This window comes from Trachurus trachurus, assembly GCF_905171665.1.
Source record: "Trachurus trachurus genome assembly, chromosome: 1".
NCBI classification, from domain to species: Eukaryota; Metazoa; Chordata; class Actinopteri; order Carangiformes; family Carangidae; genus Trachurus; species Trachurus trachurus.
In genome coordinates, this window is record NC_139891.1 from 4,338,852 (window position 1) to 4,354,305 (window position 15,454).

Sequence of the window (15,454 nt, forward strand, 5' to 3'; positions counted from 1 at the left end):
TGACAAGCACAGAAAAAAACACAAATAATAAAATATATAGGCTACTGAATTAAAATAATACACTGTTGAGAATGGTGTACACGTGGGACTCCACCGAGGCTAATTGAGTAAATAAATACATGTTATTATGTAAATATATAATGTCTTGGGATTATGGAGGAGATAAATTGAGTCTGTGTTTGTCTGTCTTTAACTGTAGCTATTATGTATTTACTTCTGTGAGTCAGTCATTTATTGTTTGCATCACAAACCTGAATCCCTGCTATGTATTGCATCTGGCTGCTGTGCACATAAACCACTTCATATAACAACATATCATGGGATTGTTGACATGTGAAATAAGGTTATATCATCATAGTTATTCCATCGTCTGACTCTGACCACAGCTCAGAAGAAGCTCACAGCCTGCGTAAAAGTGCAGACTGCTTGTGTTTCTATACATTTCCACAGATTGACAGTGACAGTTTGCATATCAGTGTGTGTGTGTGTGTTTGACAACAGGAAGCAGAAATGTCTGATTTATGATCACACCATTTTATTCCAATAGCACCCATACATACAGCACTGAAGCATCTGAACAACTATAAATAATCTAGTAAAATATACAACACAGTCTCTGTATTTGCACATAAAAGCCTGCATTATTAAAAGCCTTGTTTTTTTCTTCCATTTGTTCCATCACCTCCACATACGGTATGTTCTCCTGATCAGCTCCTGTACAACGAATACATCTTCTTTCTCTGTAACAAGTGGCTAAGAAAACTCTAACCTGAAAACATACTCACTCCTATAAAGTATGTGTCACTACAATAAACACATTATTTGATTCTAAATACTTAACAACCTGAATCACAATGACTAGTTTCATAAAGGGACTGGTTGTGTGGAGACAATGTGGAGGCCAGAGAATAAAACGTAAGCGATCATACAGGAATGCTTTAGGTTTACTAAAATGCAAAAATAACAGACGAGTGTTTTTCTGCTTTGTCACTGCACCACAAAAGGAGAAGCTGTGCTCAAATTGTTACAGGTTTACTGAACTTGGTTTACGGTTTTTAGTCTCATTTTAGGTCTGTTTCACTGGTCGGTGTTGAAAAGGTGACATGACACAAAGGACATAGTGTTGCTATAGTTGTGTTGCTCAGTATGGCTGAGGAGAAATACGTCTGAGGTGTCCTGTTATAAGATTTAAAGGGTATCTCCCAAACAATCGGAAACAAGTATTTTCTGGGCGTGTGGTATCATCCTCTGCTTCCTGCCACAACTCAGGATCTTTGATAATAAAATGGACTGACACGTTTGAAACATAAGCAGTTCAAAGGCCAAAGCTGACAGAGGCGGTGTGAGCTGGCATAATGTGCTGCCCGGTCTGATTAGCAATAGCATCTATCCCACAATAAACAAGGCGCTCATACAGTAACACAAGCAACAATATGTGCTGCTATAAACCCTGGATTTAGCAGCATCACAGCTTCTGCAGAACAAAAACATTATACAAATACTGTACTCATGTCACAAATGTACAGGTACACGCACCAACATGATGGGCAAAGTGCATCAAGCACAAAGTAATAGGTATATATATACAAAGAGGTCAGAGGTTTTGTTTTCAGAGCTGGCTACATGTTTGCAGAAGGTCACTGAGCAGGCAAAGAGTCACACTTCCTGTGATCGAGAAGCTACAAACACCAAGCTAAGCTGCTCAAAGTACTAACAGTACACAAAAAGGATAATAGCAGACTGTCTCCACAAAGCGGTACTGATGCCAAGTTCACAATGTGCCCATTTAAAGTGAACAGAAGTGAGTGGGAACTTGATACCGTAAAAAGTACTATTAATAAAATAAAACAAAAAAAAACTACTTTGACTGAATAAGTGCATTGTGCTGTGAAGCAGTTTCATTCAAGCTGTAGTAGGCCAAGATTTTAATCTGAAAATACCTTCATCTTTTCAGCCCAAATCACATAGTTTACATTAGAGAACCCTGTAATGCCCTGTTTACCAAAATAAAAGATATTAGGTAGCTGTGGGAACTCTCCCCCACTGGATTTACGTATGTCCCCGATGAGATTTTTGGTTCTTAAAAGCAAATACATTCTTGCATGTTATCTGACAAACGAATGGGAATTGAGACAAGGACGGCGAAAATGTTTTTGTGTCCATATTGGAATCGTGATGATTGCTGAAGGCGGCTGAAAAGGCACTTATGTCAGATGGCTGAATGGAGAGAAACCCGGGGCCTGGTAAACAGCTGGGTGATTCATACAGGTGATTCACAGATTGAGAGTCATGAAAAATATTCATGAGGTTGTTTCACTGATATGAACCATCACTGCTGCGATGCATTGCGAATGAGTATGCATGTTTGTGTCAGGAAATAGCCCGAGATATGCATTTTTACACGTTGAGAAGCGTCAGTGTTTTCCATTTTTCATCAGTTAATCCAAACCCTCTGCACGCTCCCCTATATAGTCTCACATCATCACGATTTTTCCTCCTCAGCTTTTCATTTCTTTTTCTTTTTTTCATTTTCTAAAATGCCATCACAAGACATCCAGTGTTTATTTGGCTACTGCTCCTGTGGAGCGATGACAGCAGAGAAGGCGGGCATAGTCAGAGCAGTGGTGGTGGGAGGCTCAGCAGTGGTGACGATGTTGGGCACCATGGAGGCTGCTGCAGAGGTTATGGTGGTGGTGGTGGTGGTGGTGGGTCCGTTCCCGGGGCAGGTGGAGGGAGGCTGACAGGTAGGGCTGAAACGGTGCAGTTCTGCTGCTGTGTGTGAGGCAGGGGAGTCAGGGGGCTGAGGAGAGATCTTCAGAGAGGAAGAAGAAGATGGACAGAATCATGAAAAAGTAAAGGGAGAAAGCATCTGAAGCAACAGGGCATGTAAAAAAAAATGTTCCAAGATGAGTGACATGCTGAACAGTAACAGGAAGCACTTTAGTTTAAAGGGATAGTTCACCCAAAATTGAAATTTCACTCATTATCTATCTACTCACCCTCATGTGGACTAAGGGCTGGGAGAAGTTTCAGAGTTATCCGTGGCTTCTCTGAGTTACAGGGCGAGTGCATGTCCATATAACGGTTGCAAATGGATACCAACTGTCTTCGTAACAAAAAGACACACCAAAAAACATCCAAATACCTCCATGCTGCTCGTATGTAAAGTCCGTCTTGTATTGAAGCCCTGAAATGCGAAATTGTTTCCGAAAAAAAATAAATAAGTCTATTTTTCAAGCTTGTTTGTAGCGGAAGCTTCTCTTCCCGGTTCATCAAATTTGGACGAACCAGGGTCTGTCCTCTTCCCGGTTCGTCCAAATTTGACGAACTGGGAAGAGGAGCTTCGAGAAGCTTCCGCTACAAAACAAGCTTGAAATATAGACTTATTAAAAAAAATTTGGGACAATTTCGCATTTCGGGGCTTCAATACAAGACGGACATTACATACGAGCAGCATGGAGGTATTTGGATGTTTTTTGGTGTGTCTTTTTGTTACGAAGACAGTTGGTATCCATTTGCAACCGTCATATGGACATGCACTGCTACGCCGAGACCCCCTGTAACTCAGAGAAGCCACGGATAACTCTGAAACTTCTCCCAGCCCTTAGTCGACATGAGGGTGAGTAGATAATGAGTGACATTTCAATTTTGGGTGAACTATCCCTTTAACAGACTATTTGCCTTCAGCAATTCCCTGACCTGTAGAAATAAACGCACTATTAAAACACAGGTTTATAAAAAGATATCTGAGAGCAGTAATGTGCTTCTGGTTACATGAAGATGAAGAGAAATGACTTGAACTCACATTCTGAGGATAGCCAGATCCATACATGAATAATTGAGCGTTTAGATTTTGACATCACTCTGTGACTTATAGTGGAAGTTTCATGATAGTTGGGATAACCTTGATCCAGTTGAAGGAGCTGTAGGAGAGTCTCATCAGAGCCGCTCTGTCAGTCTAATGCACCTCACCGCTGTTGAACAACTTATCTAATTGGACACGAAGCCCCTACGCTGCAGAGAGAGTCGAAGCTTTTTCACTCCCTGACCAGCCTCATGTTTCTCACACAAACATACAGTACACAGAGACACACACAGACACACAAACTAATAATCTCCTAATCTTTCACTCCTGCCTTCAGAGTTTCTCCTAATCATTCCCTCCACAGCAGAATTGTGCTCTTTGCTGAACAACTCATACAATAGATTACACCTCTGTCATTTCTTTGTTTTTCCTTTCCCATTACTTCCCTATAACCCACTGTCTGCACAAACAACATCACAAAACATCCATCTATTTCACTTTTCCATGCAGGGTCACAGGGTTGCTGGAGCCAATCCCAGCTGACGATGGGGTAAGCTTTAGACAGGACAACATATAGAGACAGACAACCTCACACCCTCACATTCACCCCTATGGGCAATTTAAAGGGATACGCCAACATTTTTTTTGTGTGTCTTGCCTCACTCCCAAGTCCATGACAAGCAGATAGACACCATCCTTTCGACTGTGCGTGCAGTAACAAGGGAGATACGGGCATAGCTGTGCACTGCTAATTAGCTTAGCTCAAACGCTGGAAGTGTATAGTGTTAGCCTGCCTCCTACCCGAGCCAAGATCAGCAGTCAGAAGCTGATTTCATTTTAGCTCTAAACTCTGTAAATATATCACTTTATCGACATTTCAAACATTTTTAGGCGAGAAAGTAGCCGTTTAGATCAGCAGTGTGTCGTTAATTTGTCTAAATACCAGCTGTTTACAATTTTATTCGGGCGAATTCGGCGCTAGGCTACTCAAGCTAGCCGTTGTGACCGACACACTTCCGGTTACTTTTACAAAATAAAACACCCGTTGCCCTTCACATACAGAAAACCATGACGATAGAATTTGTGCTTTTACTTTGAAACAGGAAGCTAACCTGCCCTCGATGTAGCTAGCTTGAACCAAAATAAACCGTCTTTGCTTGAACCCTCGGTTTTGACCGATCTCGTCCTGTTACCGGCATTTGACCGCTCAAGATGCCTTACCGGAGAGTTTTGTCAGATCTGAGATGAAGATCGGCCCGCCGGTTTCCGTTTAGAGTTGCTGAAGAGTTTCTCTGATGACTTTTGGAGGCAGGCTAACACTAGCCTACCTATGCACTTCCAGCGTTTGAGCTAAGCTAATTACAGGCGATACGGGCTCTCCCTTGTTACTGCACGCACAGTCGAAAGGATGGTGTCTATCTGCTACTCATTGATTTGGGAGTGAGGCAAGACACGAAAAAAAAAATGTTGGCATATCCCTTTAAGGTTGCCATTCCACCTGGTGTGCTTGTCTTTGGACTCTGGGACGAAGCTGGAGAACCCGAAGAAAACACACACATAGACATGGTGAAAAGGAAACTACACACAGAAAAACCCCATTGGCACCAGAACCTTCTTGCTGCTCACATCACCAAACACAAACAACTATACAGAGAGCGAGAGGGAGGGGAGGGAGGGGAGGGGAGGGAGGGGGGGAGGTTACCTGACCACTCTGGGGATCGTGATAGACTTGGTTTCGAGGGGAGAGCAGGACACAATCATGGGCTGTGGTTTTCTCAGTGCGTGGGGCACTGGGGTCACCATCATCTACACCGTTGGCCTTGCACCTCATACTCTTCACACACAGCACCTGTGGGTCCACAACAACAATTATCCGTAGATGCTTTGAAGCTAAATCAGAAATCTCCAGGAAGCACCAACAACCACCGACCCGTAGCTGATGGAGAGGCCAAGTGCTATATAGTGATTTAAAGCAGTGATATAACAGTATCATGAAACGACAATATTTGAGCAGAAAAAGAGAAAAACACTTACAAGAAATAAGAAAAAAAAACAAGAGGTTAGAACTGGCACTCAAACATTTTGCCCACCCTTAAAGTATTCTGCACCTACTTAATGCCACTCTGTGTGGGTCTTTTATCATCTCAAGTTGTTCTAATTAGGTAGTTTTTAGCCTTAGTGCACTTAACGTATTAATTTCAACATCCCTGGCTCAGATATTGGCTCAGAGGTTTAACACGGTCTGCAACACTGACATGCTTGACATTCTCACCAGATGGTGCCAAAGTAAAGACTTTTCAAATCCCACACATCGTGGCTTCAAGTCAACCTAAAATAACAAGACACTGATAAACTCATAAATAACAACGCTGCTGGTGTTTTTAACTAATGAATAACAAAGCAGAATAATTCAGCAAGTTGTTTGGTTTGAGTGGTTTAAATTTGAGATACTTTCTTCTCAAAACTGGGGTTTGATTCAGAAGAACCTGTTTGTAGGCTACGATGTGTTTCCTGACCACATCAGAAGGCACACCAGAAGACTGAGTGGAAAGCCATGCTATAATAGCAAGGAGGGAAATGTGACAGTTGTTTAAATACAGGGATAACTCCAGACAGCTACATAAAGCCTTGTGTCTCATGCAAGTCAAGAGGAAGGAATTGCACAACCTTTGTTCACGTGTGTGTGAAGAAGAAAAGAAGTGCTTGAGAGAGAACAACTCAACTCTACAGAGGGGCCAATTGTGTAAGAACGTCGGGTTGTCACTGTCAGAAAGTCAGTATGCAAAAATCACAAAGCTTTGTAAGTAGTAAGCATATAGGTGTTTTTTAACTGAATTTTATAATAATCTATCTATCTATCTATCTATCTATCTATCTATCTATCTATCTATCTATCTATCTATCTATCTATCTATCTATCTATCTATCTATCTATCTATCTATCTATCTATCTATCTATCTATCTGGTGATGTAAGTAAGCACAAACTAAGTCAACCCAAACCAAACCTCTTATAAACTTTACTAACTTTTAAGTTTAGAATGTGGATTTCGCCTTGCAGCTCATTTCACTCACTACCACTCATTGTCAGATGTATTATTGATCAAATGATCAGAAAGAACCAAGACAGAAATGAAATATTTTTACTCTTTGACACGAGTCATGGGCTTAGCAGTAATCACTAAGACACTGTGTTTATTTTCCTTTTCATTTGTAGCCTATTGTTTAAGTCTTAAAACTCTTAAGCTGCCACACTGACAAGACTCAAAATGTTGTCTCATTATTATCCTCAGATGTCATCGTGCACTGTCAAGCATGGAGGAGGTAACCACGTCTAGACTGAACGCCCCTAATCCAATACAGGAGAAAGTGATGCAGTTTAGTTTGACATTTTGGTTTCACCTTCAGTAAAGTCACTGTTTGCAGCCAAGAAACAGTTTGGCACTGGACGTGGAAGCGCAAGTTATTGCTTTTTGCACTTTAGTACCTATTGGAATTTAAAGTCATAATAGCCTACCAGACAAATTTAATTAGTGCGGTTAGCAGTCAGGCTGTGCCTTCTTGTTGTGCTAAGCTAGGCTAACTTGCCTAGCCCAGCGAAATTGACAAAACATAGACCAGAGCGGCATCTGAGAATGACTGAGGCATTCTGGGTAATTTAGGGGCAGCGCCCGGGATCCCTCCATTGAAAAGTTCAGCCTAACTGGCTTAACAAACTAACTAACAAAAAGTTGGCTATTAACAGGCTATTTACAGACAACACTTAGCCAAAACCTACCTGGTGATTCGACCAAATACGTCTAGATGTCTGGGTAAGACATTTCTGGCCACTGTGTGGGGTCATTGATCACTGTGGGAGGCTAAATGGGCATATACCAGTAGATTATAATTGTAGTTTTTCAAGATAGCATGAACGGTCGGTTTCAAGGAGGGTGTCAAAAATAATTATGAGACATAGTGCTACAAAAGAAACAAAAAATAAATCATTAAAATTGATTGTTAGTTAGTCTACGCTCCATCAAAACACAAAAAGCTACTGAGTGCAATTTAAAAATGCCAGGCGCTGCCCCTAAATTACCCAGAATGCCTCAGTCATTCTCAGATGCCGCTCTGGTCTATGGGAGGCACACAACATTCAACCTACTTTTCTGAAACTCTGCTTGAAATTGTCTGACAGGAAGCCGTAGAGCACCGGGTTGGCACAGGAGTTGGCGTAGGACAGGATGACAGCAAAGAAGTAGATGCCTGCGGTGATGCTGGACTCTGGGATGATGACCACCAGGTTGACCATGTTGATGATGAAGAACGGCAGCCAGCAGAGCACAAACACCACCACGATCACCACCACCATGCGTGTCACCTTGCGCTCCGATCGGCGACGCTTGGTGAAGCCCGCCCGCGCCCCCGAGGACTTCACCTGCACAGGAAACAGCGAGGATATTTTGATTATGATGAAGGGGGATGAATGTGAGAGGGGATAATGATGATGATGAAATGAGTGGGTGTTGGAGGATGAGGGTAATATCATCATGTGGAAGAAGATTACAGTATGAATTTATACATGAGCTTTTTAAATCAGCTTCATAAACACACTTACACACCTTGATAACGATAAGTAGGTAGCAGAGGCAAATGATGAGCAGCGGTCCAAAGAAGCCCACCGTGGCGGTGTAGAGGATGAAGGCTGTCGACCACACATCCTTCGGATCGGGCCAGATCATGTTGCAGGAGTTAAATGTTTCCTAAAGCGAGTGGAAATAAGCTGATTGAAACATTAATATTAATGGCAAAGACGACTGCAAATTAAAAATCCAGTCGTCATCTGTTTAGTCAGACAGTGAGTAGAATGTAAGAGGTAAACATTGCACTTTGAGGGGTTTAATTGCAAAGCCCATACATTATGCAGGAGAGGATGTTTGTAAAAATGCAAATGACATTATCTGCTCTTTGGGCTTTTTAAGACGTGTGTTTTGTTGAGGATGTTTCCAGACATTAATGTGTTTTGCTGGTGTGCCAGACCAACAAGTAACTTCATAACCTGGCACAGCCGCTCACATTGTCCTGTCCTTCAGCAATCGTAAGAAGTCATTTTCTTCCTCTATTCAAAAGCTCTGCAGTGCTGTAACAGAACTTGCTGCAGTGCTTTTCTTTCCTTGTGCATTCAAAAGCTTCTGTTTAACATCTGAACAAAGACTGCACTTTAATTCTACATGTCGAGCATCTCAACAACGGCAAGAGTTTCACAAATCATGCTGTAGAGAAGAGGAAGGTATTCTTTCCACATAGATACATGCTTCTAATGTTTTAAATCGGTGTTTCATATATTTATATATATATTTGTTTGTTTGTTTGTTTATGCATGCTAATTTGGAGGCAGCACAACAAGCTACAGTATATACCAATTCATGTTGCTGAAATTGCAAACATAAATTTACTGATCCATTAAACACAGAGACAGATTAGTATTAAATTGGTGTTGTGTGTCTCAATATCTACTAAATTTAAGTTAGAACCACTCTCATTATAGCTCAGTTTTTGGTCTGCATCAACCAATCAGGGAACTATCTGCTGCAAATAGGTCCATTATGTTCACCAGTTTGTTGCAAGCTTCGTCTATTTATTGTTCAGTGTTGGGTAACGAGCATCATCTGCAATTACTTTACAATAGGTTTTAGAGCAGTGAAGGTGAACAAAAAGAGTGAGGTTGTAGGTTATAAATTCATAACAATGAGCTCTCTCCTGTGGGTCTGACACCTTAAGAGAACACCTTCACATTACAAGTGGTCATGTTTTACCCATAAAAGCCTTAACAGTTTTAAATAGTCAGTCTGGCACATGTGCGTCCAGAGTGAAGTTAATCTGCATCTTGCTTTTGAGTTTTGTTATTTCTATTTGGGAGGTGACTGAATAAATCACTGCTGACAGTTTCTTTTTCTTTGCTTTGAAGAAAGATTTTTTTTTTTTTTTTAAACTTCACAGTTTTAACTCACAGCCAGGCTATCCAGTTTTTCCATCTTTGTGCTAAGCTAAGCTAACTGGCTTTGGCCTCATGCTTGGTGTAAGTCATGGATCTTCTTTATTCTTGGCAAGAAAGTAAATAAGTGTATTTCAAAAAAAAAATCAAGTTAAAGCAGATATCAGTGGAATGTTTTTGTTAATATAAGTCCTAAATAGTCCTATTTTCCGTCAGCAATCACTTACATGAAGTATTTCAGCCTAAACACGAGTCTCTCCGTCACTCTGCTCTGCTGTAACCCGAGGAGAAAATTTTCCTTGTGGGATACAAGTGTTATCCAATGAGGAGAGAGAACGGCATGAAGGGCTGTGTGTGCAGCCAAGGGATGCGCGTGAATGTGGTGACGTAGCACGAGGACCAATTGATGCCTGACAAGGGCGGGGGCTGCTAACTCATGGTGCGTTCAAAGAAACTCGTACTCTGTGTTTTTCCTTCCTGTGAAGTCATACCAGTTCGATCTGGTACGAGTTCACGGGTCGGAAGTTACGAGTGGCCGTTATAGGGAACTTTCACAGACAACAGGATGGTAAAAACACGAGCTACGGGTTACCTGGAACGCTACCAAGTCGTAGTTGTGACTTGAAGCTGTAACTTACGGTTTCAAAAGCCTGCCTTGAACGCAGCATTAGCCGAAACGGCCGTGAAGCTGATATCTGCTTTAAGTCTTTATATTCTGATTTTGTGAAATAATGTGCAATCTTTTTATTTCTTCTTATCTTTTTTACATCACTGATCCGGCAAAGACTCTCCTAAAAGAGTTGTTTTGGTTTGGTTTTTGGCTACAAAAGTTTTCAATTTAAAAATGATAATGTTTCGGGGTGGTCTAATTCAGGTTGTAATGGTCAATTTGTCATTAATTAAGTGAAACAGCGAACTGCAGATCCAGCACTGTGCCTTTGATTAGTTGCCTCATTAAGAGGGGGCTGCAGGGTTAGGATCACCTCTATGTCTGGTGGTTCTGTTTGAAGCTTTCACTTCTTACACTGGGACGTACAAACAGAGGTGTTGCAACAGGGCAGGCAGCCCAGGCAATTGCCTATAGGGCCCTGAGCTGGAAGGGGGCCCCCAGGGACAGCTGACATTGGTCCATACCGGTGACAACCTGATGTTGTCACTGGCTGTGTACATCGAATGTTGTGCATAGTCAACCCAGTATTATATATAAAAATGTACTGTAACCATAGCCACAGCAGAAAACGTTGCAGTTTCAAATTATTCTGGCTATTCTGGTGAAAAAACAACAAGCAAGCGAATGATTATGTACATTCACTGAGCAAATATTATGAAAATAAAATATATATTTCTTGCTAGAAATGTAATCAAAGGGCATTTTTATGCAGAAACTACCTCAAAATATTGATTTTTCCACTAAAAATTATAGAAATACTGTATTTACTATGTTTTTTGTTCTCAGGGCTGAAAACTTGAGAGTCACGTGACTTGGACGCAAAACAATAAAGAAAAAAATTGTCAGAAAAAATGTAAGTCATAGGCCTACAATTTAAGAGCCATTATTGTAAACCCTCTATGTTTTTGCACTTTGGACCAACGTAGCCGCCAAGGTACGTTTTATAGAAAACCATGAGACTGGTTGGCATAGTATGCAGAATTGAATCAGGATTTTTGGATTCATTAACAGTAAATGTTTGTGGTCCTGGTTGGGGCTGGGGGCCCTCCAAGTTACCTCTTGCCTGGGGCCTCCAGAGTGTCTAGAAACGCCCCTGCATACAAAGACAGACAAGAGGTTTTTTACCTGGACATCTGAGAAGATGACCACCGGCAGGACCACCACAAAGGACACGGCCCACACAGCCGCGCTCACCACCTTGGCCACGCGTGGGTGTCTCCACTTAGTGCTGCGGATCGGATGAACCACAGCCAGGTATCGATCAATGGACATGACCGTCAGGCAGAAAATGGACGTGAACTGGTTCATGGAGTCTGCGGTCATGACCACGCGGCACAGGAAGGAGCCAAAGGGCCAGTAGGAGAGCACGTTCTGCGTGGTGAGGAACGGGAGCCCGATGATGTAGAGCTCATCGGCCACAGCCAGGTTCAGGATGTAGATGTTGGTGACGGTCTTCATCTTGGCATAGCGCAGCACCACGTAGATGGCCAGAGTGTTGCCCGTCAGACCCACCATGAAGACCGTGAGGGAGATGACCGCCGTGACCAGAGTGCTGCTGCCCTGGAAGGGGACACTCTGGGTGGACAGGTTGGAGGAGATGTTGAAGAGGCGGGGGTGAGAGAAGAGGAAGGACGAGGGGGTCGCTGCAGATAAGGGATCGAAGTCTGATGAGAGGGGGATCCAGTGGGTCTGGTCCAGAGGTTCCATTATTGTCAGAAAAGAACAGGAGAGATCGTGCCACAGATGTAGATTGGTGTCCACGGATTTAGAAAAAAGCAGTCAGTTCTACCCTGTTAGTATCCATGCCTTCTGTGGAGCAGATCGGGGAAGGGAAGAGTCAGCCACCACCACATTTACTGTAGGATTATCGGGTAAAAACGAAGCGTATAGTTTATAGTCTAGTTTGTCTCAAATTTGAGTCCGTCCCTGTGCGCCACTTCCAAGCAGAAAGTTGTGTGGCCACGTATCCTACATTCTAACAAAACATAAAAGCTGCTTTTACAACGAGTCCTTTCAGTAAGCCACTGAGCCACGAATAGCGAGGGAAAGTGGTTGTCACCTCGGTGGGTCTCTAACAGCTCTAAATTATAGTCGACTCCTTCAGCCTGACACTTCTGACAGTAGTCCGTCGTGCGCCGAGGGGGAGTCGTTTGGAAAAGTGCCGCGGCTTTTACGCACAGCAGATCTGCTGGACTGCAATGCCTGGGATAATGACTGTGTTATGAGTATGTGCTCTAACCTATTCTTAGTTTATGTCTCTGTCAGACCTGTTATAACGCCATGCACTCCCAATGCAAAGACGTGTTTTAATCCAGTTATTCAGTACACTAATAATGATTTATGCAGAGATCAAGAGCAGGCTTACTTTGGTGAGCAGTGGAAAAAAAGTCCACCTGGAATCAAATAAGAAATGAATAGATCCCCTCAAAAAAAAAAAAAAACTTCTGGTTGTGGATTCAGTCCTCAAATTGTCCAATGTTTAGATATCGATGTATAGCCTATGTCCGAGCTTCGATCGATCGCTGTCCGTGGTGCTGAGCAGAGTGTGTGCCGGCAGCAGCTCCGTCGTCTCTCCTTCAACTTTGAGCCCACACAGCTCTGCTCTTTCTTTGATATGATTTGTTAAGAGATAGAGAGGGAGGGCGAGGGAGCGGGAGTGAGAGCGTATAATAAACCCGTCATGATTCACAACAGGGGCAAAGAAATAAGGAATCTTCTGTCTGACCATGGGTGAATTTAGTGGAGAAGAGGAATGTATAGACTGCTGCTGTGCTTGTATGTTTCAGTCTATTCAAGTAAAGCACCATTCTTCGGTGTTTCCATTTCATGCTATTATGTTAATTCCACCTAGTTTCAGAGGGGAACCTATAATTATCTGAGGACTATCTAATATGCAGGCAGTATAGCTACAGACAGTAATCATTAATCCAATAGCATTAACGAAGGCCCTTCAGTTTTACGCAAATACGCTACTTTTTTTTTTAATTTTAAACAGACTTGGAGTAGGCTATTTCTCTGTTTTGGTGGTCTGTAACCTTGACTGTTGGCTGATGTGGCTGATGATTTGATGTTTTTAATATATTTTGAAACAAAACTCCAATTTCACTTTACAGGGACTTTAATAAAGAACATGAAATCATCAGCCACAAACATTCTGAAATTGTGCTATGCCATTTATTATTATTATTATTATTATTATTATTATTATTATTATTATTATTATTATTATTATTATTATTATTTTCTAGTAGTAGTAGTATCAGTATTATTATTATTATTATATTAATGTCATCTTTCTGGCTCCATGATTGTCACATGGTCAAATGCCAAGGCATGCATCTGTGATCATCTGTCATCTCTTTTTATAATTTGAAACATCTGTTTAACGTGGGAAGTGTGTACCTTCTGCCACCACTTCTCAGTATCACACACCAGAGTCTACAACTTCATGACTCTCAAAAGGCTTAAAATTTGCACAGCATTTCCATGCCCTCTGTCTTCAGACTCAGACAAAGAAACACTTGAAAAAGGCAGTTTTTAGACACATGAGGAGGAGAAACACAGGAGGAATTCCTCTTTCAAGGATAGACAGCCACACAACAGATGTTGTGTGTGCAGAAGAGAGCAACAAACTTGATCAACACTGTGGACAATCAAGATGACAGCATTATAGATTGTATGCAATAATGATGAAGCACACAGTGGGGGAGGGAGAGAGAGAGAGAGAGAGACTGTAGGCTACTACTACTGTGAGAAGTATTCTTTAATAAGAAACTCTCACTTCAGGGAAATAGAGAAGATAAGAACGTTTCACATGTTGACCCCAGAAGAGAAAATGTCAGTTCTGTTAGGTGAAGGGACAGCAGCTTGTCTGGCAGCTAAATATGTATCTGCCTGCCACAGCCTGAGGGACTCACTATCACAAATGCATAGATGTATATGTAATTGTATAAAATGTATTGTACTCTACAAAATATGGATTGTAATATTGTAATATTTATGTAAATATTTTGTAAATGCTTTGGCAACAACACATTTCTGTTCATGCCAATAAAGCAGTTTGAATTGAATTGAGAGAGAGAGAGGCCAGGCTACAGGAATCCAAACATGTTTTCAGGGTAAGAGGGGCCACACTTCAGCATACAATGGAATATAATTATCTCAGCATCATTATCAATGCATCCGGTAGCTTTAACAAAGCAATAAATTCCCAATAGGCACGCAGAGCCTACTATAGCATCAAAAGCTCACTATAAAATTCAATCCTCCAATTACAATTTGGCTAAAATTATTTAACTGTATAATAAAACCCATACTTATGTATGGAAGTGAAGTGTGGGGCCCTCTAATGACACAGAGGCACACCTCGTGGGACACAACACCCACAGAGAAATGTAATCTTCAGTTCTGCAAAGAAATCCTCAAGGTCCATAGAAACTGTCCAAATCATGCATGTAGAGCAGAGCTGGGACACTTCCCTCTCTCTCTACACATGATTAAAAGGTCAATTATGTTTCAGGTGCACTTAGCACAAGCTGATCCTGACTCCTATAACCACAGAGCCTTCCTCTGTAACAGCCTCTGCCCAGAGACAGACCCCCTGAGTAACACCAGAGAAACCTGCCACCTCAAAATCAAAGACCTCAAAAATCTCTCCAAAACTCACCTAATATCAATCGACAAAGAGAACAAAATAAATAATAATAACAAAAAATGAAATTATTATTATAATTATATGTCATTGATTCCTAATGCTTTGGCAACATAGTTCTTTTAACTGTCATGCCAATAAAGCGAATTTGAATTGAATTGAAATGAATTGAGAGAGAGAGAGAGAGAGAGAGAGAGAGAGAGAGAGAGAGAGAGAGAGAGAGAGAGAGAGAGAGAGAGAGAGAGAGAGAAAAGCCTGAAGAAGGAATGAGGTCCCAGGACAGCTGATGAGAAGCCTCAGTTAAAAGAGAGAACACGGAGAAGAAAGGGGGGGTTAGAGAGAGACAAGATGCTTT

General features: G+C 41.7%; 1 protein-coding gene across 1 annotated transcript; it reads right to left on the reverse strand.

The window, feature by feature from the left end:
* Window positions 1–2,569: 2,569 nt before the first annotated feature.
* LOC310992263 (somatostatin-like receptor.1) lies at window positions 2,570–12,155 on the reverse strand (the record flags this gene model as incomplete). Its single annotated transcript, XM_083980282.1, has 5 exons — window positions 2,570–2,812; window positions 5,508–5,654; window positions 7,949–8,221; window positions 8,406–8,546; window positions 11,574–12,155. The coding sequence occupies 5 exons, from the start codon at window positions 12,153–12,155 to the stop codon at window positions 2,570–2,572; spliced, it is 1,386 nt and encodes a 461-aa protein (XP_083836408.1).
* Between the last annotated feature and the right edge of the window lie 3,299 nt (window positions 12,156–15,454).